This window comes from Nansenia antarctica, assembly GCF_963989245.1.
Source record: "Nansenia antarctica genome assembly, chromosome: 3".
Lineage (NCBI taxonomy): Eukaryota > Metazoa > Chordata > Actinopteri > Argentiniformes > Microstomatidae > Nansenia > Nansenia antarctica.
Genome location: NC_137688.1, coordinates 22152754 through 22175867, shown reverse-complemented (window position 1 = coordinate 22175867; position 23114 = coordinate 22152754). Strand labels below are relative to the sequence as shown.

General features: G+C 41.8%; 1 protein-coding gene across 1 annotated transcript; it reads right to left on the bottom strand.

Moving 5' to 3' along the window:
• Positions 1 to 2643: 2643 nt before the first annotated feature.
• LOC308152802 (F-BAR and double SH3 domains protein 1-like) lies at positions 2644 to 21865 on the bottom strand (the record flags this gene model as incomplete). The annotated part of the gene is given in 21 exon segments (XM_080525871.1): positions 2644 to 3201; positions 3922 to 4108; positions 4914 to 5146; positions 6766 to 6952; positions 7958 to 8041; positions 8337 to 8462; positions 9392 to 9547; positions 10602 to 10706; positions 11341 to 11463; positions 11675 to 11770; positions 12288 to 12410; positions 13245 to 13373; positions 13915 to 13978; positions 14338 to 14474; positions 15566 to 15710; positions 16266 to 16339; positions 18093 to 18138; positions 19177 to 19274; positions 21721 to 21777; positions 21783 to 21838; positions 21841 to 21865. Coding segments are annotated over 21 exon segments (2352 nt in total). The 3' UTR covers positions 2644 to 3100.
• Between the last annotated feature and the right edge of the window lie 1249 nt (positions 21866 to 23114).

The following is a 23114-nucleotide window of genomic DNA, read 5'->3' as shown; positions in this document are numbered from 1 at the left end:
AATCCTTTGTTGCAATCTTTTTAATCACATTTTCTCTTCCGTCCATGTCCAGGGAGGTTAGCTACAGTGCCATGTGCTGTAAACGTCTTGATGACATTGCACACAGTGGACACAGGAACATTAAGATCTCTGGAGATGGACTTGACGCCTTGAGGCTGTCCATGCTTTTCCACAATTTTGTTTCTCAAATCCTTAGACAATTCTTTGCTCTTCTTTCTTTTCTCCATGCTCAGTGTGGTACACACAGACACACAACACAAAGGTTGAGTCAACTTTTTTCCATTTTAATTGGTTGCAAGTGTGATTTCTATATTGCCAGCACCTGTAACTTGCCACAGTTCAGTTTAAATACAAATTATTTTTTTAAATGTTTCTTTTGTTTGTTGTTGAATTGCCAATAATTCTGTCCGGTCCATTTTTGGAGTTCTGTGTGGAATTATATGCTACTTGGCTTTTTTCTCAGCTTTTTTGTGTTGTTTCAATGCAAACAAAATAAATAAACATGTGAATACCAAAGCATTTGTAATTGCAACAATTTTCTGGGGGAAGTGGTGCATTATCTGACATGGGTGCCAATATTTCTGTCCATGACTGTATGTGTCATAGAATGCCAGTAGTGTGTATGCCAGTAGTTCTCCTCCAGTAGTACTCCTCCACCATTCACTAGAATGTGTTGTCCTGAAGCAGACAACCATAGCTGTATTGAACAATGTCTCCCTCTGCTGTACTCGCACACACACACACACACACACACACACACACACACACGCACACACCCCTCTTTATTAACCCCATAACTTGTCTTATGTGTAGTATGCACTTAATTGTTTTTGCAACGACAATGGCAGTGTTGTGGGATATATTACATAGAGACATATTACATATGTCACTAGGACATCCAGGCTGTTTGTTTTTACACAATAGATGTGTCTTATGCAGAGATACGGTTTTAGCCATGCATGGATGATATATTCCTGGTCTTTACTTGACATGATGGAAATAATGTGTATCTCAAGGGTACCATTGATTTATTTCTGGATTTCTTTGTCCAAACTGAGAACATGTCAAATATGACACATATTTCATTCGAAGACATAGTATATTGCACTTACCGTCGAAAATTCAAGGCTTTGATTTAGCGCCATTATTAATTGAATAGTTATGAAATATAATAGGAATATAGTCGTTATAATAGATGCTTGACTGGATGTCAACTTGGGTTGGGTTAACTGGTATATTTTATGTTATTTCAAGGATGTAAATGCCAGACTAATTTACTGTGATCCACCACTGAATGTAAAGGATTGGTCATAGATTTGAATGGGATTGTCTGTGTAGCCCTGAAGAAATAGTATCATTGACTATATTATAAATTATATATCTATTATTATAAGACGCAATAAAAAAAAACAGTACTACAGCACTACTGTGACAGTACTATTATGGCATTTATACCGTAGACACATTGTTTAGTAGATGGTGATAAAACTACTTTCTACTGTATATCTTATGTCACCGTCTCAACCGTTTCACCAGCAAACATTATTGTCACTGCACATGTGAATATTATCTGGTTAATGCTCCACCTCAGAAGCACAGGGGCATGGAGGTGAAGAAGGACAAACAAAAGCACACCAATCTAAAGATTATTTTCATCGAGCTAGAGGTGCTTCTTATATATCTCAATTAGCTAGCTGGGGCTTTCTCTTCCCTGTCCATGGCTGCTATTACCAGGTCACAGTGAAGACTGGCCCAACACTCCTCACTAGGTAGATCATAGAATAACCCTGTCGCTCCCTGTCCATTGAGTGTCAATTTCAAATGGATATTTAAATGTGTTTGTAGTGGCCTTAGAACCATATATTGCATGTGTCTTCTTTGACAGAAGCTGGAAATCTCAAAAGGAAAACATATACGTATACTATATGCATACTATTAACCAACCTGATCATTTCAGTATTCTCAAATGTAAAAATGCAGCAATGAACAATGAACAATTCTTAAGGAATCAAAATATATATTAAAAGCTATGCATTTTACCCTGTGTTGGTATTGTCATTTACAAATGTAGTTCTGATGTAATTTTGTCCATCTTTCTAATGTTACCATAGAATAATAATCATAACTCACTCAATCATCATTATTTAAAGGGTATTCTCATGGAAGGTTATGTACTGAAAAGATACAATGCACCTTCCACTTCTATGGCTATTAAATGTTATGGTATGGTTGTGATGCTACATGTTTGTTACGTATGGCCTAACAATGATAACAGAAGTTGGCTGGAACCTGGAGCCAGGCTACCTTCAGACATTACTATAGAACACAATAGAGTCATGTAACCTCTGCAATGCTCTGAACCACTGCACGCTAGTAGACACAGCAATGCTCTGAACCACTGCACGCTAGTAGACACAGCAATGCTCTGAGTCAATGTGCTAAACGCCACAGTGGTCAAAAAGTTAAAGTTGCATAACCCTAACCCTAACCCAATGTCATCCTCAAACTGCAGGAAGCAAAGCCAACAACAAGCACAAACAACTGATTAAAACTGAGTCCAGGTTTGTATTGTGTTTTTCATGGAAAACATTGTATTCAGAACATGAAATGTAGAGTATGTTTACAGGTTTATGATATACAGGTTTATATAATCAAATAAAAACAACAGGCACATTAATTTTGTTCACAATGCTACTAATTCCTTCAGGATCACAAGCAATCTTTGAAATGACACCATATGAACATTTAAATACTACAACGGGAAGTCATTCCCAACTTGTACCTGGCAAGGCTCTTCAGTCGCTTCCCAAACAGACACCTTTTTTTAATAACATGTGTTTATATATGTATACACACATGTTTGAATACTCAAATGAGAAATGACACATGGGACATACAAGCAACAGACACAAATATGACTTTCCAAAACATTCTTCCAAAACTACTTATACAATTCTGTTGAAAAACAGAAGCCATCATTTTTAAATAGTATCACATAAGACTTAAACAAGAATACTGACTTTCATATAAATACTTTAGCCTGTAAAATGAAGACAAGTGTAGTCCTGAAGGCACATAACAAGCTGCTCTGAGGGGTTCACTACGTCTCATATGAAGCCTCCCTCCACACACACACACACACACTCATCCTTAGGGCATGGGGGAATGCCGTTGAGTCGGGGGAAGAGGGGGCGCCCTGGTCTGAGACAAACACAGAGACACACAGTCATCTGAGAAATCAATCAATGAGGAAAAGGGCATATTAAAGAGGATGTGTATACAGTATGTACGACTGATTTATTTATTTTAAAATATGGTTTTAGGGCATTTCTGCTTTATTGTTATAGAGACAGTAGAGATTGACAGGAAAGATGGGTGAGAGGGGAGGGATGACATGCAGGATATGTCGACTGCTGGAATCGAACCCGGGAACCCTGCGATTACATGGCTAACACCTTAGTGTGCTACGTCACAAAGCACCCCATATGACAGATTTTTTTATTTTTTATGATGGTCTCATAATGTGCTCCAAGAATGAAGATGGCTGGACGCCGTAAATAAGGATATGGTAGTAAAAGAGTACTGTCCAGTATGGACCTGTCCAGAAACAACCCCATAGCCCTTCCTACCTAGCCACTTGGATAGTTCTGAAACAATTAAAAAGGTGTAAACAAGGTAGAGCAGCTAGTGACTGTATGTCTATCTATCCAAACCTTTCAGATCTACAAAGGTGATTAAGGAGTGGGGGTGGTCTACATACCGGTCGTATTCTCCTGGATGACAGGTCAGGTGAGCTGGGGGCGCTGCCTCCACTTTCTGGGAACACACACAGACACACAGAGTGAGGAGAAAGCAAAGAAAGGAGGTTTGAAGTGTATAAAAGGCTTCGTAGCGTAACTGTGTTACTGTGTGAACCCCCACCTGCCCTGCTGTCCGACAACCTCTGTACTCCCAGAGGGAAAGCCTGCAGTCTGTCCTCCGTGTCCCTAGGGGGCGTGCTGTGAGCGGACCAGGATCCAGGACCAGGCGAGGAGCAGAGGAGAGAGCGAGGGCTGCCCGAGATTGGAATAGGTGGAGAGAATGGAGGGAGAGTGGGGGTGGGAAGACTCTGGGGGCAAAAGGATGGAAATCACAATGTAACAATCCTCTTGAATTAAAATAATGTATCCAGAGATTATCTTTACCATCCAAATAGTATTTGCAGAGATGAAAATTATTTCACTGACTAGTATTATCATGGAAGTCATTTCCAAATGTGCTGTACAACAGTATACCACCGGGTGGCAGACTGCACAATTTAACATCATGCTGCTATACTTTGGGATCCAATTTGCATGTGCAAAATTGGGTAAAATGGGAGAAAAGATGGTCGGCTTTACATTCATATTTTTAATAGACGAAATGAGACATAATCCAATGGCAGTTCTGAATACTGCAAAAAACGATTGTTTCCATGATATGCAAATGCCTTTTCAGACTGTGTACTAAAACTCTGGTTGAATAATAAACATTTTCTCAGAAACATTTGGGTACAATAAAAAAAAAATCACATTACAGAGTTGTTATGTATATGTTGCTCTACTCAACACTACAGTATTTGCTCCAGCAAATTGCTGCCCTTAATGTCCAAACCTCCTTATATGTTTTTTGGACTACGATACCTATGACATGCATCTTGAGGAGTAGAGTACAGTTAATCACTTACGGTATACTGTCCTGCACTTTTGGGCTTAAAGAGGAAGTAAGATATGCCATGTGTGTAAGTAGGTAAATAAGTAAGATGTGCCATGTGATAAATAACTGAAAATGTCCCTCACGTCTTTCTTTTTGAAAGTTCTGGATTGTTACAGTTGCACGCTGTCTGGCTCTGTGAGATGAGTACGGGTGATGAGACGAATACTACAAGGGCTTACCTCCTCCTCTTCCTCCTCCTCCTCCTCCTCCTCCTCCTCTTCCTCCTCCCCTTCCCCGAGAAGTTCCACCACCAGCGAGGGGAAGACCCCCACGTGGCCGTCCAGCTCCCCCTCCCAGAAGCCGTCGTCCACCTCCCCCTGGCGGCAGCGCAGCAGCCTGATCACCGCCCCCTCAGGGAAGGACAGCTCCTCCGCACTCTGGCCCTGGTAGGCATACAGAGCCCGCGCCAGACCTGGACACAACACACAGCATACTAGAAGTTGTTGCGGCCTTTTGGGTGTAGAGTGCAAAACATGAAGGTTTTTAGCTTAGATTAAAATATGTTTATGTTTATGTTTGATTTCTTCAGGGAGTTTGTTCCAGGAGCATGCAGCAGCGTGACTGAAAGCTGCTGCACCGTGTTTTGTTTTCACTCTTGAAATGATAAGCTGATTAGTCTCAGCTGACCTTGCGGGAAAAGCAAGGCCCCGAAGGAGGAGATCTGATATGTATTTTGGTCCAAGACCATTTTGTGATTTGTATGTAATCAGGAGGATTTTGAATTCAATTCTCTGAGAGACTGGTAGCCAGTGCAGGGATCTCAGGATTGGTGTAATGTGTTCAAACTTCTTTGTTTTTGTTAGGACCCTAGCAGTGGCATTTTGGATGAGCTGCATTTTACAAACAGCTACTTTAGAACACACAACCTTTGACTGCTGGCTTGCCAATGTCACCACTGGACTACCTGCTACCTGTAGTCACGGTACCAATCTACCTGTGTAGGCCTGTTAGTAGGCTATTATAATAATCAAGTCTACTCAAAACAAATGCATGGATGAGTTTTTCATGGTCTTGCTTGGACATGAAACCTCTCATTCTTGTTATGTTTTTCAGGTGATAGTAGGCTGATTTAGTTATCGAGCTTATGTGGCTGTTGAAGTTTAGATCGGAGTCTAGAATTACACCAAGATTTCTGACCTGTTTTGAAGAGGGAGAGAATCAAGTTTTGCACTGAGTTTCGATCTTTTGTCAGGTGCACCGAATACAATTATCTCTGTTTTGTCCTTGTTTAGTTTTGTGTCATCCAGGCGTTTATTTGCTCAATGCAATTACAGAGATTGTCAATGGGACTATAGTCGTTCGGTGAGAAGGCTATGTAGATTTGAGTGTCATCCGCATAGTTGTGGTAGGCAATTTTGTTCTTTTTTATGATGTGTCCCAATGGAAGCATGTAGAGATTGAATAGAAGGGGGCCAAGGATTGACTCTTGGGGAACCCAACGTCATTTTAATTTGGTCAGATACAAAGTTGCTAATGGAGACATAGTAGCTTCTGTCCTGTAGGTAGGATCTAAACCAGTCATCAACAGGTTAGTAACGATAGAGCCGTGAGTTGTAATTAAGCGCTTTAGCAGGCTGCATTTTATGCTATAGAAATACATATAATTACTGTATAATTATTTGCAAAACAGTAAATAGGATAAAACATGCTAGCCATGGGTGGAGTGAATGAACTGATCTACAGAGCAGAGGAACACAAGTTTGGAGCCCTGTTGGACTAGTGGTACTCTTGAAATGCATCCTTCCTCCCTCCCTTCCATGGAGAAATCACTGATCTGACAAGACTTAATAGGTCAAAGTAACGCAGGGCAAAGCTGTGGTGTGTGGTCCTCTATGGCTCAGTTGGTAGAGCATGGCGCAAAAAAAAAAAGCGTCAGCTAAATGGCATATATAGATTAGTGATAACCTAATATAAAGAAGAAAGGAGGCAAGGAAGGAAGGAAGGAAGGATGCATCTCCAATGTATAGGAACGCTAAGCTCTCAGGCTCTGGTTTATGGATGATGTGGGTAAGACAGCAGTCCACTACTGACCCCCAGACTGGGGCAAGCGCCCCTGCTCCCTCTTGGAGTGATCTGATGACGACCCAGAGCTGTTGAGGGACCAGTCCAGCTGAGGGCCAGGGAAGCCATGGCACGAAGAGGAGCCCTCTCCAGGCGACCAGAGGAACTGCAGGTACCTCTCTGGTACATATCCAACCTGGTCAGAGGCATTCCGAGCCTACAGGGGAGATGGATGCACACTGCAATATTTACATATTTACTATATTTACATATTTACATTGCAATATTTGCATATTTACACTGCAATATTTACATATTTAAATTGCAATATTTACATATTTACATATTTATTGAGCAAAATGGCACATCCTGCCACCAGCTCTATCAAATAGGATACAGGGTGGGTAATGTAAACAATGACTACTACTAATAGATAGACTCTCCTGAGAGAGATCTAGATGCCTCATTCAGAATGCCACATTCAGAATTAAAGCCACAATCCATAATTCTAAAAACATCTAAACATCAGCCCAGACACATGAGGCTGAAGGATGGGGGTGGAGAAATGTTACCACTCTCAGATGTTTATTTAATCTTTAACACTGGAGTCAAGTCATGACAGTCAAGAATCAATGGGTATGGATCATAAGGGTTAGGGTTAGTTTGATATCCAAAAACAGCACCACGAATTACGGATTGTGGCTTTAAGACACGAGAGCAAGAGCAGTCATTTATAAACAAAGGAACTAAACCCTGCTGCCGCAGATTCTGTTTTAATTACAGCCCTAAGCTAACGAAACATATCTTCAGTTGGATAGTGTAGTCAACAAGACCGTTTAAATGTGTAGAGAGAGCGGGTATGTGTATCAGTTACTCCATTATGGCCTCATATTTTTCGAGATTATTTTTTCGTGAAGTCCTGACATGGTGCCTCTTTCCCGCAGGAAAATCATGCAGCATTTGTTTACTTTGTTGAGCCGTTACAGGACGTGGGGGAGACAGTCGATGTGGGACCGGCTGACTGCTGAACAGCACAGGATGTGTTCAATGTGGGAGTGAAAGGTTCAGACCGTTGCAGGTAGAAATAGAATTCATAGACCTGACGTGATTCCCAGGTCCTCATGACAAACACTCATACCTGTTGTGCACTGCACATTTCTATTTGAACAATTTCTTGGGCAGGTCCCAATGTTCACTGATACAGAGGGGTGTGATCTCGTACCTTCAACCAGTCCTCCATGTCTCCATCCTCTATCACTTGCAATTCCTCCCCCTCTATAATTGACAGCTCATCTGCTTGGCAAGCCTAAAGGAAGTAAAAACAAGCCAATTCTAGCACACTCAACATTACTGAAATGAGAAACACATCTCCTGGTACCACAGAATTAAACAAACTTCTCTCCTGACACAAGTTCCAACTACAATTCAAGTTCCAACTACAATGAATTTACTCCTGACCAAGATGGCAGCCATTATCAGTGCACTCCAGAATGTATATGTTTACCAACCACTCTAGGATATGATATCACTATTCCTGAACATTGAGATTAGACTCTCTTCTAAAGGAGCAGGTTATGGTGGTTCAATATTGGCATTCTCACCTGGTAGCTGTAGAGCACCCTGCAAGGCAAGGGGTATGCACACGGCACGGAGCCTGATGCTGAATCAATGAAAATGTCATCATTTTCATCATAGTCCTCGAAGTCTGTGAACTCAAACTCTTCCTCCTAGGATAGCAGGCAGGGAATTAATTACACTCAGAGCGTACTACCAGACTATACAAGAATACTGTTACATTTATCATCCTATAGAACTGATCATGCTAGATTTGTCTGAGTGCACCTTTGATCTGTGTTTATTTACAAACATAGAATGGACATTGGAGACATTGATTATTCCTTACCAAACTAAGGGCTGACTGAGTGTTGGCATTACTCTAATGAATACAGTTATTCAAAATGAATTTACAATTGAACTAACTGGAACTGATGAATAATGTGACTAACTGGAAGTCAAAAATAAGTGATACAAAAAAAAAAAGTCAACTAACTGTGACGGCAGCTGGTGAAAGAGGGAACAAGTCGCAACCAATCCAAATGTTCTGACTTTTATTCCAAAAAATGTAAATAAATGTCAACGTTGTTGAAAATCAATGACACACACGCTAGTCAAGCCAAAATAGTTCAATGCAATGGATTCGGTAAATAATCCCAAAACCTAATAGGCTAGGTGCACCATATCCACTACTTCCCGAAAGGCACCTTGCATGAACATATCCTGTCTCACTCTATTGGTTTAATTGATTAATCAGCTGTGCACTGTGTGTTCCAACAGTTTACCGCACAGCTGATTAATCAATTAAACCAATAGATGAGACAGGATATGTTCATGCAAGGTGCCTTTCAGGAAGTAGTGGAGATCGTGCACCTAGCCTATTAACTATAACACTACTTTACGTTGTTAGCAAAAGCCCGAATCCATTGTGTTGCAATATTTTGGCTTGACTAGCGAGTGTGATGATTTTCAACAACGTTGACATTTATTTTCATTTTTCGGGAATAAAAGTCTGAGCATTTGGTCGGTTGCCGACTTGTTTCCCCTTTCACCAGCTGCCGTCACAGATGGGGTGGGAGTGCTGAGGGGGACCGACCAGGACGGTGATGTCTCCGTTGGACATGCGCGCCTCGCTGAGCCTCCTATCTCTCTCCAGCTCCTCGTTGGCCTGGCTCATGGCGCTGCTCAACCACGGCTCCACGTCCAACCCCGCAGACGCCAGCAGGCCCAGACGAGACTCTGCCCGCACTCGGCTCACCTGGGTAGAGGAGGTCACACAGGTAGATTGTTACCATGTCTACAGGTAGCAGGTAGTCCAGTGGTGACATTGGCAAGCCAGCAGTCAAAGGCTGCGTGTTCAAATGCCCAGTTCGGGGGTGTGAACTTGCAACTGGAGTGTGGGCATCAGGAGTGGGCAGTGGCACCATTACTACCATTTTACATTTTAACCACTTAGAAGACGCTTTTATCCAAAGTGATTTACAATGAAAGATTACAGGGACAGTCTCCCTGGAGTAACTTAGGGCTAAGTGTCTTACTGAAGTGTTCACAGGTGGGATTTGAACTCATGACCTTCTGATCACCAGTCCAACTCACTATAAACTAGGCCACCACTACCACCCACCACTATCATGGTGGCATACACTTTCTATACCCACCTCCTGTGGCATCAAAGGAAATACAGATGATTTGTCAGGACACTGCATCACAGCAGTGAAGATAAACAGAAGTGGACTGAAGGTGGGTGGACTGAACAGAGCAAAATGACTCATCATGCCAGCAGCATTTGCATCTGTATCTGTGATGAAGGAAGCAGAGGACTGATTCATGTGTTCCATACAGGACACCTGTCATCAATGAATGAGCCTTTCAGAATGGCAGAGAGCCTTTGAATTAGTCTGGCTAAAGATGCTAGTACAAAGCAGCATCTTGCAGAGAGCTAGGCTATAGAGCACATTGCCTTATTGTCTGAATATGTGTCTAAATACTACTAATTGTATCCTGTCTTATTTGTCACTTATGTCCTGTACTATTGCCTATTGCCTTATTGTCTTGTGCTGCAATGTCAGGAACCGAAACCTACGAATTTTACTCTCTTACACTTGTGTAATGTGACGTAATAAAACTTGAAACTTGAAACATGAGTTGTAGCCTCTCATCATCTCAACCCACTTGCCTCTACACGAGGCTAAAACAGCCACATTATGTAGCAGGTGTAGTAGGAGGGCTTGCCTTCTCATGGATGGAATAAAAGGTGATTTGTTATTTCGTTTGTAACATCCACTGTAGCGTTCACGCTTGTCCTACTGTACCTGTGCTTTCCTCACAGTCTCCTTCACCTCCACCATCTTCTGCTCCACACTAGCTCCTGTGTCCCCTGACAGCAGCTTGAAGCGTCGCTCCAGTGTTTGCAGGGCCTGTGAGGGGTGGTGGTACAGCGGGTACATGACAAGGTTGTGACAAATAAAGACCCCATAGCCAAAACATTTGTCCAAAAGAGATTGATTAATTTGTCTTAAAGTTACATTATGTAAGATTTTCCCTCATGTGCCAAAAGGGGTCCCTTAAATCCGAAATAATGTAGAGAAATTATTGAGCAAAAAAATGAACATTAGCTTCTTTCAAGTTGTTTTGGTTAAACAAAAGTATTGTGTGGCTTAATGTGACAAGAAATAGACTGATATCATATCTTAGGAGTAGGAAACTTAAACAATTAGCCATTTAGCTTCCATAGTGTACCTTTAACTTCCATTTCAAAGAGAGAGAGAGAGAAAAAAATAAAAGAGAAAGAACATTGTCTGTTATTGTTTATGAACAATGTACGGCATAACAAAGTGCAAAACTAGTTTTCTACTCTTACATGGGACAATAACCTCCCCCACGGATACTAGTTGTTGTTGTTGTTGTTATGTCCTGTTGTGTACATGTCTCTGTGAAATTCAATAAAAATATTAACCATAAAAGAGAGAGAGAGAGCCCTCTGTTTATAATCAGAAGCTAGTTAACACAACATTCCCAACCAGAAGTAAACCGTGTTAACCCTTTTCTCACCCTTTCGCCGTGGGTGATGATCTTGTAGTCTTTGGCAGCCTTTGAGGACCACTTGCGTGCCTCCTTGTCCAAGCAGCTCTCGCCCTCGCCCTCACTGGAGCTCTGATGCTGCAGACTGCACACCTGTCACAACAACAGGAGAAGAGCGGACCTCAAACATGCAAAATACATTTATTCTATGAAACATTGATGAAAAACAAAAAAAACAAAAATTCTACCAAAGGAAGAATTCAATGTAATCTCATTTGATCTAATCTCATGATGGAAAGAGAGGAGTGGGGTTAAACAAAAAAATAAGATAAAATAAAAAAAATAAGGTATCTATGAAGCGCACCTTGTCTTGAGGTGCCACCAGGAAGTGAAAGCCAGCTGCTCTGGTGAAGGCCGCGGACTCCTGAAGGAATATCTGCACGTTCCTCTCTCTGGTCACCTGCCATTGAAAACAAACTGTTTATGACCGAACAAACACAGAATCCCAATGGACGTCAGTGGCCTCCTCCCCCAGTAGTGCTCAGGTGAGGAATGTCACAGATCTGGGGATCGTAGCAGGGCCACTGTAGAATGGGGCCCTGTCCACAACAACTTAACCCATGAAACCATAGACACTTCTGGTGATCTGACTGGGAATGAATAAGTTGATCGGCCTCTGATTGGTTGGGTGAAATCTTTGTCACGTCTCTAGGATGAAGAGGTTGGGACCGTCCCTACTGTCCTAGGTACTCAGTCCTGTAGATGTGTGAGGATTGGATAGGTTTAAGCAACTACGTATAATAGCATAATTGCTTCACCTTGTAATTCTCAACATACAGTATCACACTTCAAGATGTCAATCCTTTCAGATCTACAGTACAGGAGTGTCTAGGGGATGAGGGTGTTAGGGGCGAGGGAGGGATGAGGGTATTAGGGGCTAGGGAGGGATGGACCTGGAATGGGTGTCATGGCCTCACCTTAGTGGAGTCTTCACAGATCTGGCCAAAGTCAGTCTGTGTGGACTGGCATGCGTCAATTTCTGTGCAGCACAGGAGAGTGAAGTGTTCCCTGATTTGGTCATACAGGTCCCCGTCCAGGCTCTGGAGGATACAGTAAAAGACTGTGATTAAGGTTGAAGCAGACATTGAATGCTTGGAATTTGCACTTTTATTGGGACTATTCCATCGGTTACATTAGGAGGGCAAATGAAGTCAAGTGCAGTGAAGTACTTGACAAACAGTGTTTGATCCAGGTGTTGTTTGAAGCCCTAAAGACATTTGCAGAGGTGCTTTGAGAGAGGGCCGGACTTGCTCATTTTCCCATTTCAGCATATAGAGATCCTAATCAGCTCTTTCAATGTGACTTTCCTGTGTGTTCCGTGCAACAATAGGATTTGAGTCATTGAAAATGGTTTCCCTTTCATTGATGTGTTATAAATGTTTTTTGGGGGGGAAAACACCCTTTAAGGTTTTCAATGTGAATGCTCTCTGCTGATTACTTTGCGAGGGAGGAAAAGCAAAAAGGAAACATCTTCAGCATTTCCCATTTAGGGTCATGTGCTCAGATCAACAGAGAAAAACAACCACAGGAACTTACATTGGCGGTGACTCATCACAAAAGCAAAGGAAGGTTTCATAATCGATGGGCGGTTTATCTAAGAGTCACTCTACCACAGAATTAGACCCAAAGGTATACACTTTGGGTTTGCACTTTTGGGACTATTCCATTGCTTTCATTGCGCCAGGCAAACTCAACCAAGCACAAATAAGTCATAATTGAAAATAATTGAAATACTATTTAGAACTTACAGTAACTCTACGTCTTTCAATGTCAGCCAATGGAAGGTACTAAAAAGAATCGTCACGGGTGTGTGTTCTTTTTTCCTGAAGAAGCCCATTGTGAATATCCAGAGAGGCAGGGCAGAGACAGCTTACCTTCATAATGGCAGGCAGCTCTGAGTTGTAGTAGTACTGGTGATGGGAGTTGATGGCTGAGAGGGTCAGCAGGTACTCGTTACGCACTTCTGTGAGTCTCTGGTCACACTCCTTCAGCCTGGCGTTGAGCTGGCCAGGGAGACAGGCAGGGAGTCGTTAGCAGAAAATAAAGGATTAGCCCATGAAGAAATACAAGCTTTTTAATACAAATGGGTAAGAGTGCCACATTTCCAAAGTGTTTTGGTTAGAAAATAAAGTTTTTTATTTTTTTTATCAGTGCAGTACTTCATAGCATACTGGGTCAAAAGATGATTTAAAATATTTTTAAATACTCTGGAGTGTTTGCTTGAGCCTAACTGCAGTGCCAGATGGGCAGGGTTTGCACTGGTGGGACTGTCCCATTGGTTGTATAGTGCCAGGCAAACTCAATCAAGCACAGAAAAAGAAGTTGGTTTCACAGGCCTAGGGCGTATGAATGGCGCTGAGGACCAGGCACATTACATACAGTATCATGAAACACTCTCCAACTAAACTGCGTTATTTCTTAGTTCTTTCTTTATTGGAGACGTGTTTCAATGGTAACATATAACACAATAATAATGGTATGTGAATGTATTTGTAGCATGGTGATTGAGTTGGCCTGTACAGACCTGCATGCACTTCAGCCTACCTTTGCACTCATTTTCTGCAAGCCAGTTCTAAAATGGAAAATTCCGTGGTCGCTTTTCTTCGATCTGGAAATAGTCATGGGATAGAAATAATCCAAGTGTCAATGCAGCTGAAATGGAGAAGAACTGCACTTTTACAGAACGTCTAACTTGCCACTACTTGTTTCTCTCATAAGTTGGTATGATACATGATGATGATAATAAAGAGAACCAGGCTGTGAGTAAATCTAGCAGGAGTACAGTATATTATATATTATATATATATATATATATATATATATATATATATATATATATATACAGTATATTGGTGACATAATCCAATTCTGTTTCTGAATTGGTTTCTGGTTTTATTTTATTTTATTTTTTGTCTAACATTGTCTATGCCACGTAGCTCTGATGAGGGAAATGCTGTGCCGACTCACTTAGCCTGGGCATCTGCTGCCTTCTCTCTGGCGACGTTAGCCATGTGGCTCAGCTGGTAATAGCTCTTCTTGACTTTCTGGAGTTCCCGTAAGGCTTCCACCACCTCGCCCTGCACCCGCTGCAGCTGTTCTACTCCCTACAGGGCAGAGGGCACACACAGTATTACAATGAATGTCTTCCGATTTGTACCTCCACCAGCCTCCACTAATAATACTACCAACAGTGTCATTACAGTGTAATACTGATATAGAATAAAGCTCAGGAGTGTTATTTGGGGTAAAAGTCTGGACGTGCTGCTACACCAAAGAAGCATGACTCCTTTTAAATCAAAGAAGAAATGGCACTCTTTTCATGATTCACAACACAACACACAACAAACAAAACAATTCCTATTGATACCTGGCTGTGACTGACTGAGTCTGCAATTCTTACTATATTAATACTGCACTGTACGCAAACTGTGTCATTGGCAGAAGCAAATCCAGTTAAAGCAAACACATTAAATAAATGACAAACAGTTTAACAGCACTTTAATCATGAGGGGCTTTCCAGTGCTCTCCATTCCACTCATAATTACTTAGATTGTAATCTTACAAACCCAGGACTCACATTCCTGCATTGTTCGATTGCCAGTAGTCATCAACTACCTCTACCTCAGTGCAACGTAAAGGTGAAGGGGAAGCCCTCCTGTATGTGTGAAGGGGAAGCCCTCCTGTATGTGTGCTGCGTGCTACTATTCATTTCTGTCTTTCAGAAGGAGGAGATAGACCATATCTGATTTATAGCCCTGTATGAGAAAGCATTTTCTTAATCAAACTGAAAGTAAGAAAACAACACTGCTAATCAGCCTGGCATGCTCGTGGGCTTCAAAACTGCTTGGCTGCGGTTGCATCATTGAGTCATTTCCATACACATTGTGGCATTCGTGATAAGCTCTACCCGCTTGGTTTGATGACTTGGCATCCAAGGAACACAATCTTTTTTTTTTTTGCTTGTTTTACTGTGGAAATCATTTGAAAAGGTGTAATTTTTTCCAAATTGCTTTACATTTTTTGGTGCATTCAAATGTACTTGTATTCAAATTAATCTTTTGGTTGTTATTGAGTATTGTAACACATGTATTTACTCTTTCTTTAGAGGGGGGAACACCTTTGTCATTGGTATGTGAAAGGTCCTAAATAATGTGTGCCATACAGTACGTTCCCTGTCAGTGCAGTGCTTCCTCACCTTCTTCACCCTCAGCTCCTTGGCAGCCCGGAGGCTCCTCAGAGCGTCTGCAGTGAGCGAGCGATAGCCGTTGGTGGCCGTGAGACGAGACACTGCACTCTGGGCCGTGGCATCAACCAGAGACCTCCACACTGCAAACACACTCCTGGGAACACACGTGAAGGCAGGCATATCAATACCAGCATTTCTACATGTCTTGGTGATAGACTGCCTGGAAAGTCATGAATAATTCTAGAACATGCATTCTGGTAATATTTGTTCATTGAATGAATGAATGAATGAATGAATGGTCTTTATTGTCATTAATACAGTACAGGTACCATACAACGAAATTTAGGAGGGGGGGCTCCCCTGGTGCTTGGAAAAAGACTAAAAACAAGAGGGCCAAGGGTAAAATAAAAAAGGGAAAAGAGCTGGTTTACATAAATAAAGGCTATGTACACTATCTACTATACTATACTACTATACTATACAATAAAACACTGTGCTGTACTCTATGCTATGCTATAAATATCCTAACTTTTCCTATATCTGAACCTTATGTACACAAGGGTTGTCATATTGCACATAGTATTGTTGCACATTCATATCATTCTCTGTGACTGATGGGGTCCAAATAAACAAAGAATAAATACATAAATAAAGTAAGTAAGTAAATTAAATGTTGTGGGACCAAACGATCAAACTCCTGATAGATTACCCAGAGTTCAAAGAGTCTCCCTTGCCTCTTTGCCAGTCTTTCTTCTGGTACTGTATTGCCAGTCTCTGAAGAGCCTGAAAGATACAATGTACCTTGAATAGCTGGTAAAAAGAAATAGGCTTTTATCAAATAACACTTCATCGAGGTGACTGATAGAACGTCATCACTCCAATGAAAACAACCCCGTCCACTTCCTGTTCGAGGTGAACATTTTCACACCCAGACATCAAATAGCAGAGCTGCGCCAGTGCTAAAACGACATTGAATGTTTTCTGACCTCCACTCTCCCATGAGGAGAGACTTGTCCTTTATTTCACCATCACAACCCTGCTACATTCCCCATGACGGAAAGGCCTGAGATGGGTAAACACCCACAGTCTGTGTGAGCTAAAGACACAAGTGTTTAGGTGGAAATGATAACTTAACGAACCGTTACTCAATTGGTCAAAACACTGGAAATGTTTGTCAATGAGTAGGATGAGCTGTGATGCGAAATAACCTAAATCAATATACGTATTTCTGTGTCTTCACATGACAGTTACACTACCATAAAATGTACTTAGACATCATCTTAAAGAGGACTGTAAACAGAGCTAGTATGTGCTTCTCACAATTATGATGCATGAACTCAAATGTGTAGACCATCTCTCTGTGGTTCTTCTCCCCTTAAAAACAGATTGGTGATAAACATTACCACAAGAGGATGGTGGCTACCAAAGAGCAAAGAGCAACAACACCAGGTTAGCAACATTACCATACAACATTACTGCATGGTCATTTAACTATGGAAACTAGGGACCACAGTGTTAAGTTCAAAGTCCATGGCAACCAACCAGTGAATGGGAGACACAGTATGAAATGCGATTTGCCTGTATAGCTCATACAGTTGTCAGAAGGCAACAGAGTAGATCATCAACAGCTATCAAGGGCATTGGCAAGCACTATAATCCACATAAAAAGTTTAGAGGTAGAAAGGGAAGAGGGTTAACATGCAACTAACGAGGCAAAGACCCAGAGTAAACATGAACGTGAATCATTTTGGTTGTCAACAAACATGAACTCCGCTTGGAATACACAGAGCCTTGAAGACCATGTGTGGTGGATTTGTGTTTGAAATGTCAGTTCAAATGTGGAAATAACTGTAAGTTGATGACTTGTTGCAAATTAAATCAACTATTAACCTTAATGGAATGTTGTTTTTGCCCAGAGGGAATGATGACATTTTCCACAGTCATGCATGCATTTAATGACGATATCGGCTTTCAAACACTATATTATGTAAATGTTAATAACCCCTTAATAACCCCATGGAAAGACTTCCAATAGGAGATGGGCATAATGACAACACACAACTGCCCCCCCCCCACAAGCTCCTAATATGGTGCATGCATTTTGTGTATTCAATTACCTGGCCTTGCTTGTATAAATAGCCAATAATATAGTTACCGAAATAGTCACTAGCTCTATATTTTGTTTTAGGTTTTATTTATCCATTTAAAAACATTAAATATTTGAGCACTTTCATTTATGGCCTCACTGTGAGGTTGTGAAAGTGTTCCTTAAAATAGGTTTAGAGTAGATGCCAAAAACAGATTCTGAGAGTGAAGCTACAATGGTAAGGGGATACTCCAAACCCATTTTGGTTCAATCATATGCCACTCTATGAAACAATAAGCCAAGGTTGTATCACTTGCTGTCTGCTAATCATAGAAAAGACCAGGAGACAGGGAGGGGAGACATGCAGATGTCAAGAGATGATGCACCCCCCCCCCCCCCTCCCCGGCCCAGCTACTCCATCACCATCAGTGTTATTGTGAGTGCTCTCACCTGACCATACTCTTTCTCTATAGCAGCCCGCTGTTTACTGAAAGACCTGTGCAGAGAAAAACAAACAAATGCATGGTATCAGCACATAGACAAACACTTTAATGTAATCCTACTTTAGTGATCGGTCTCTCTCTCTCTCTCTCTTTCTCAATAATTGGCAAAGGCATTAGGCAGCAAATATATTTTAAAGCTCATATCTCAAAACACTTGGGAGAACAGGTCAAATGGCAGACTGGGAGGCTGAAGGCTTTATACACAGTCAGCATATGTTGTCTTTTTAATGGTTCATGTGATGTCTACATGGCAAACCTTACACTTTTAACTGTACATACTCTACATACACTGTTTCCTCACACATATGTGTACTGTATTCATTCAAATTCACAAAGGTGCAAGGGGAGGGGCAGGTTGAGGATGGGTATGGGTATGGTAGTATGGACCACAGTAAAGCAGGGTAGGGCAAGGTGAGGATGGGTATGGTAGTATGGACCAGAGTAAAGCAGGGCAGGGTGAGCATGGGTATGGTAGTATGGACCAGAGTAAAGCAGGGTAGGGCAGGGTGAGGATGGGTATGGTAGTATGGACCAGAGTAAAGCAGGGTAGGGCAGGGTGAGGATGGGTATGGTAGTATGGACCAGAGTAAAGCAGGGTAGGGCAGGGTGAGGATGGGTATGGTAGTATGGACCAGAGTAAAGCAGGGCAGGGTGAGCATGGGTATGGTAGTATGGACCAGAGTAAAGCAGGGTAGGGCAGGGTGAGGATGGGTATGGTAGTATGGACCAGAGTAAAGCAGGGTAGGGCAGGGTGAGGATGGGTATGGTAGTATGGACCAGAGTAAAGCAGGGTAGGGCAGGGTGAGGATGGGTATGCTAGTATGGACCAGAGTAAAGCAGGGCAGGGTGAGGATGGGTATGGTAGTATGGACCACAGTAAAGCAGGGTAGGGCAGGGTGAGGATGGGTGTGGTAGTATGGTAGTATGGACCAGAGTAAAGGCAGGGCAGGGTGAGGATGGGTATGGTAGTATGGACCAGAGTAAAGCAGGGTAGGGCAGGGTGAGGATGGGTAATGTCAGGGTGGTCACACCTGATGTCCTCCAGAAGCTCCGCCTCCTGCTGCTGTTTGCTCTGCAGACGTCCCACCTGCTCTGCAAAAGCCACTTTCACCTGCTGGGTCTCCTTTACCTGTCCACCATCAGCACAGGGACATGTGACACACATCTGCATCAGGACCAGCGGAGGCAGCTTGAATGAGGCCGCTCAGTCAGTCAGTCTCCTTTTACACTAAGGGACACTAAGGAGGGGATTCAATCCATTGCAGATAGCAGCTTTCTGCACAGTGGATTTAGAATGATTTGTTTGTCAAATTCTAAATGTCAGTCAAGTCCATTTATATACAGGTACAAGTGGGGCAAAAAAGTATTTAGTCAGTCACCAATTGTGCAAGTTCTCCCACTTAAAAAGATGAGAGAGGCCTGCAATTTTCATCATAGGTACACTTCAACTATGATAGACAAAATGGGAAAAAAGTTAATCTCAATACTTTGTTATATACCCTTTGTTGGCAATGACAGAGGTCAAACGTTTTCTGTAAGTCTTCACAAGGTTTTCACACACTGTTGCTGGTATTTTGGCCCATTCCTCCATGCAGATCTCCTTTAGAGCAGTGATGTTTTGGGGGCTGTCGCTGGGCAACACAGACTTTCAACTCCCTCCAAAGATTTCCTATGGGGTTGAGATCTGGAGACTGGCTAGGCCACTCCAGGACCTTGAAATGCTTCTTACGAAGCCACTCCTTCATTGCCCGGGCGGTGTGTTTGGGATCATTGTCATGCTGAAAGACCCAGCCACGTTTCATCAATGCCCTTGCTGATGGAAGGAGGTTTTCACGCAAAATCTCGATACATGGCCCCATTCATTCTTTCCTTTACACGGATCAGTCGTCCTGGTCCCTTTGCAGAAAAACAGCCCCAAAGCATGATGTTTCCACCCCATGCTTCACAGTAGGTATGGTGTTCTTTGGATGCAACTCAGCATTCTTTCTCCTCCAAACACGACGAGTTGAGTTTTTACCAAAAAGTTATATTTTGTTTTCATCTGACCATATGACATTCTCCCAATCCTCTTCTGGATCATCCAAATGCTCTCTAGCAAACTTCAGACGGGCCTGGACATGTACTGGCTTAAGCAGGGGGACACGTCTGGCACTGCAGGATTTGAGTCCCTGGCGGCGTAGTGTGTTACTGATGGTAGCCTTTGTTACTTTGGTCCCAGCTCTCTGCAGGTCATTCACTAGGTCCCCCCGTGTGGTTCTGGGATTTTTGCTCACCGTTCTTGTGATCATTTTGACCCCACGGGGTGAGATCTTGCGTGGAGCCCCAGATCGAGGGAGATTATCAGTGGTCTTGTATGTCTTCCATTTTCTAATAATTGCTCCCACAGTTGATTTCTTCACACCAAGCTGCTTACCTATTGCAGATTCAGTCTTCCCAGCCTGGTGCAGGTCTACAATGTTACAGTGTCCTTTGACAGCTCTTTGGTCTTGGCCATAGTGGAGTTTGGCGTGTGACTGTTTGAGGTTGTGGACAGGTGTCTTTTATCCTATAACGAGTTCAAACAGGTGCCATTAATACAGGTAACAAGTGGAGGACAGAGGAGCCTCTTAAAGAAGAAGTTACAGGTCTGTGAGAGCCAGAAATCTTGCTTGTTTGTAGGTGACCAAATACTTATTTTACAGAGGAATTTACCAATTAATTCATTAAAAATCTGGCATTGTGATTTCCTGGATTCTTTCCCCCCATTCTGTCTCTCATAGTTGAAGTGTACCTATGATGAAAATTACAGGCCTCTCTCATCTTTTTAAATGGGAGAACCTGCACAATTGGTGGCTGACTAAATACTTTTTTTGCCCCACTTGTATATGGAACAGTTTCACAATCACTGGGACAGTGCGTTTTTTTAAATTACCTGTCTGATAGCCTCCAGGTTATGCTCTCTGTAAGTGTGTGACAATCTGGTAATATTTATTTAAAAAGTTATAAAAAAAAAGTAACACTCGTGTGTTACGTGTTATGTAACAGGCTATCAATTGAGTGACTGTGCTTGGTTTTTCATCTACCGGTATGTCATCTTTCACTGGGTGTTTGAGTTCTTTGTGTCTTTTATGCCTACTGAGCAAAGAGCTGGAAGAGCTACCAAAGTGGTCAGACTCAGCATCATCAACATCTAATACTTGTTTAGCTTATACAAGGAGGCTAGAGTGCCGTTAAAAGTCTCTCCGAGTGCATTGTTATTAGTAACGGTGCATGAGAAACAGTCCAGTACAGTAAGATTGTTCTATTGCAATTGACTAATACAAAATGCTTGAAGTTACAAGATGAAATATTGCTGTAGCGGTCACTAATCTAACACTAATTTGTGTGATGCCACAAGTGATTATCCTTGGGCTACTTGTCTTGAAAGTTAGATTGAAAGTGTGTCCTAAACAGTTCAGTCAAAACCCCATGAAGTTGCGATTTTGCGGTATCACTTTTTAATTTAAGAGTAAGCTACTCGATAATATTAATAATACACATAGCAATCTTATTACAAGAAATTACCGATATATTCTGAACAATCTCTCTGTTCTTACCTTTCTTGGAGGTGGTTGCATTTTCGGATTCTTTAGAGTCGACAATATACACATACGTCCAATCTTTCTTTACTGTTTGTAACGTTTTGAGAAGTACTTCCCGAATGGGTTTGACACCCAGCGCATCTCTCGGTAGGTGGAGCATGCAGATATCCCACCTGCACTCTTTCCCAAGTGATGCTCTGGCGACACCTACTGGACACTTCTCAAATACATGTTGGCGTAGTCTCGTCGTGCGCCAGCCTCTGTGGAGGAGGAGCTTTGCGGCTGAGCAAGCTTCAGTTATGCTGTATGTAGTAGCCTACCATTTTATTAGACAAGGAAATGATTCTTACATATTAGCATATCTTGAGAGCTACATTTCTGAGATGTTGAACGTCATATTTTTAAATGATGGTTACTCTCTGTCTGAGGCCTCATAACCAGGAGCCAGCCTATAGGGTCAACCCAGGTTAATGTGCTGTATTATTGCAAGATAGTCAACAGCAAAACATCATAGAAGATGTATGTAAGGTGTACTTGATAAACCTGAATTTTGTTTTTGTTTGAGGAGGTTTTATTCATTTCTGCTCATCAAATGTGATCAGATTTCACAAGTCAATCAAGTCAATACAAGTACAGCAAACTCAAACAAACAGTAGATATCTGATGAAGTGTTTATTCAATGATGTTAATTCAGTTATACATTTTTTGAATTCATAAATAGCAAATAAATTAATAATAAATACAAAACGCAGAAACCAGTGTAATTGTGAATCAGCTTTGATCTATTTTCTTGAGAGGGTGTTCAGTCCTTCAAACACTTGTGTCAACTTCTGCAGAAACAGTCGTGGAGACAGCTCTGTCTCACATGTTGGTCCCAGCAACTCATAGTAAGCCTGAGAAAGAAACAACATATGTCTAATAAGTCATTTGTAATTATTAACAGCCATTAATGCAATGGCATGGCACTTATATACTGTATCATAGTTATCTGTCAAATCCAGGATGTAATCTTTAGAACAATTCTAAATGTGCATTTGAAGTGAAAGTAAAACATCTTACTATTGGCCAGGAGGCCACTCTTTGTGCCAACAATGACCCTGTCTTCAGTCCGGCTTTGAAGTAGTCTGGTTTACAACCTTGCTATTCAGATAAAGAGGAAATGGGGACAGAAGCTCAAAAGCTGCACATTGCATGAAACATCTCTACATGGCCTAATGATCCAATGAAAATGCTCTGCCCTCATATCTGTCTCTTACCACTAATGCTGGGGAGAATTGATGACACTGGCATTTTGCTTCCTGAAAAGACAAGAATGTGTTAATAGAAAGTGAGACATGATTGTTTACTACAAATAAACATATGTTATTATTCATCTGTTGCGATATAAAACTTGCTACAGATGCCTCACA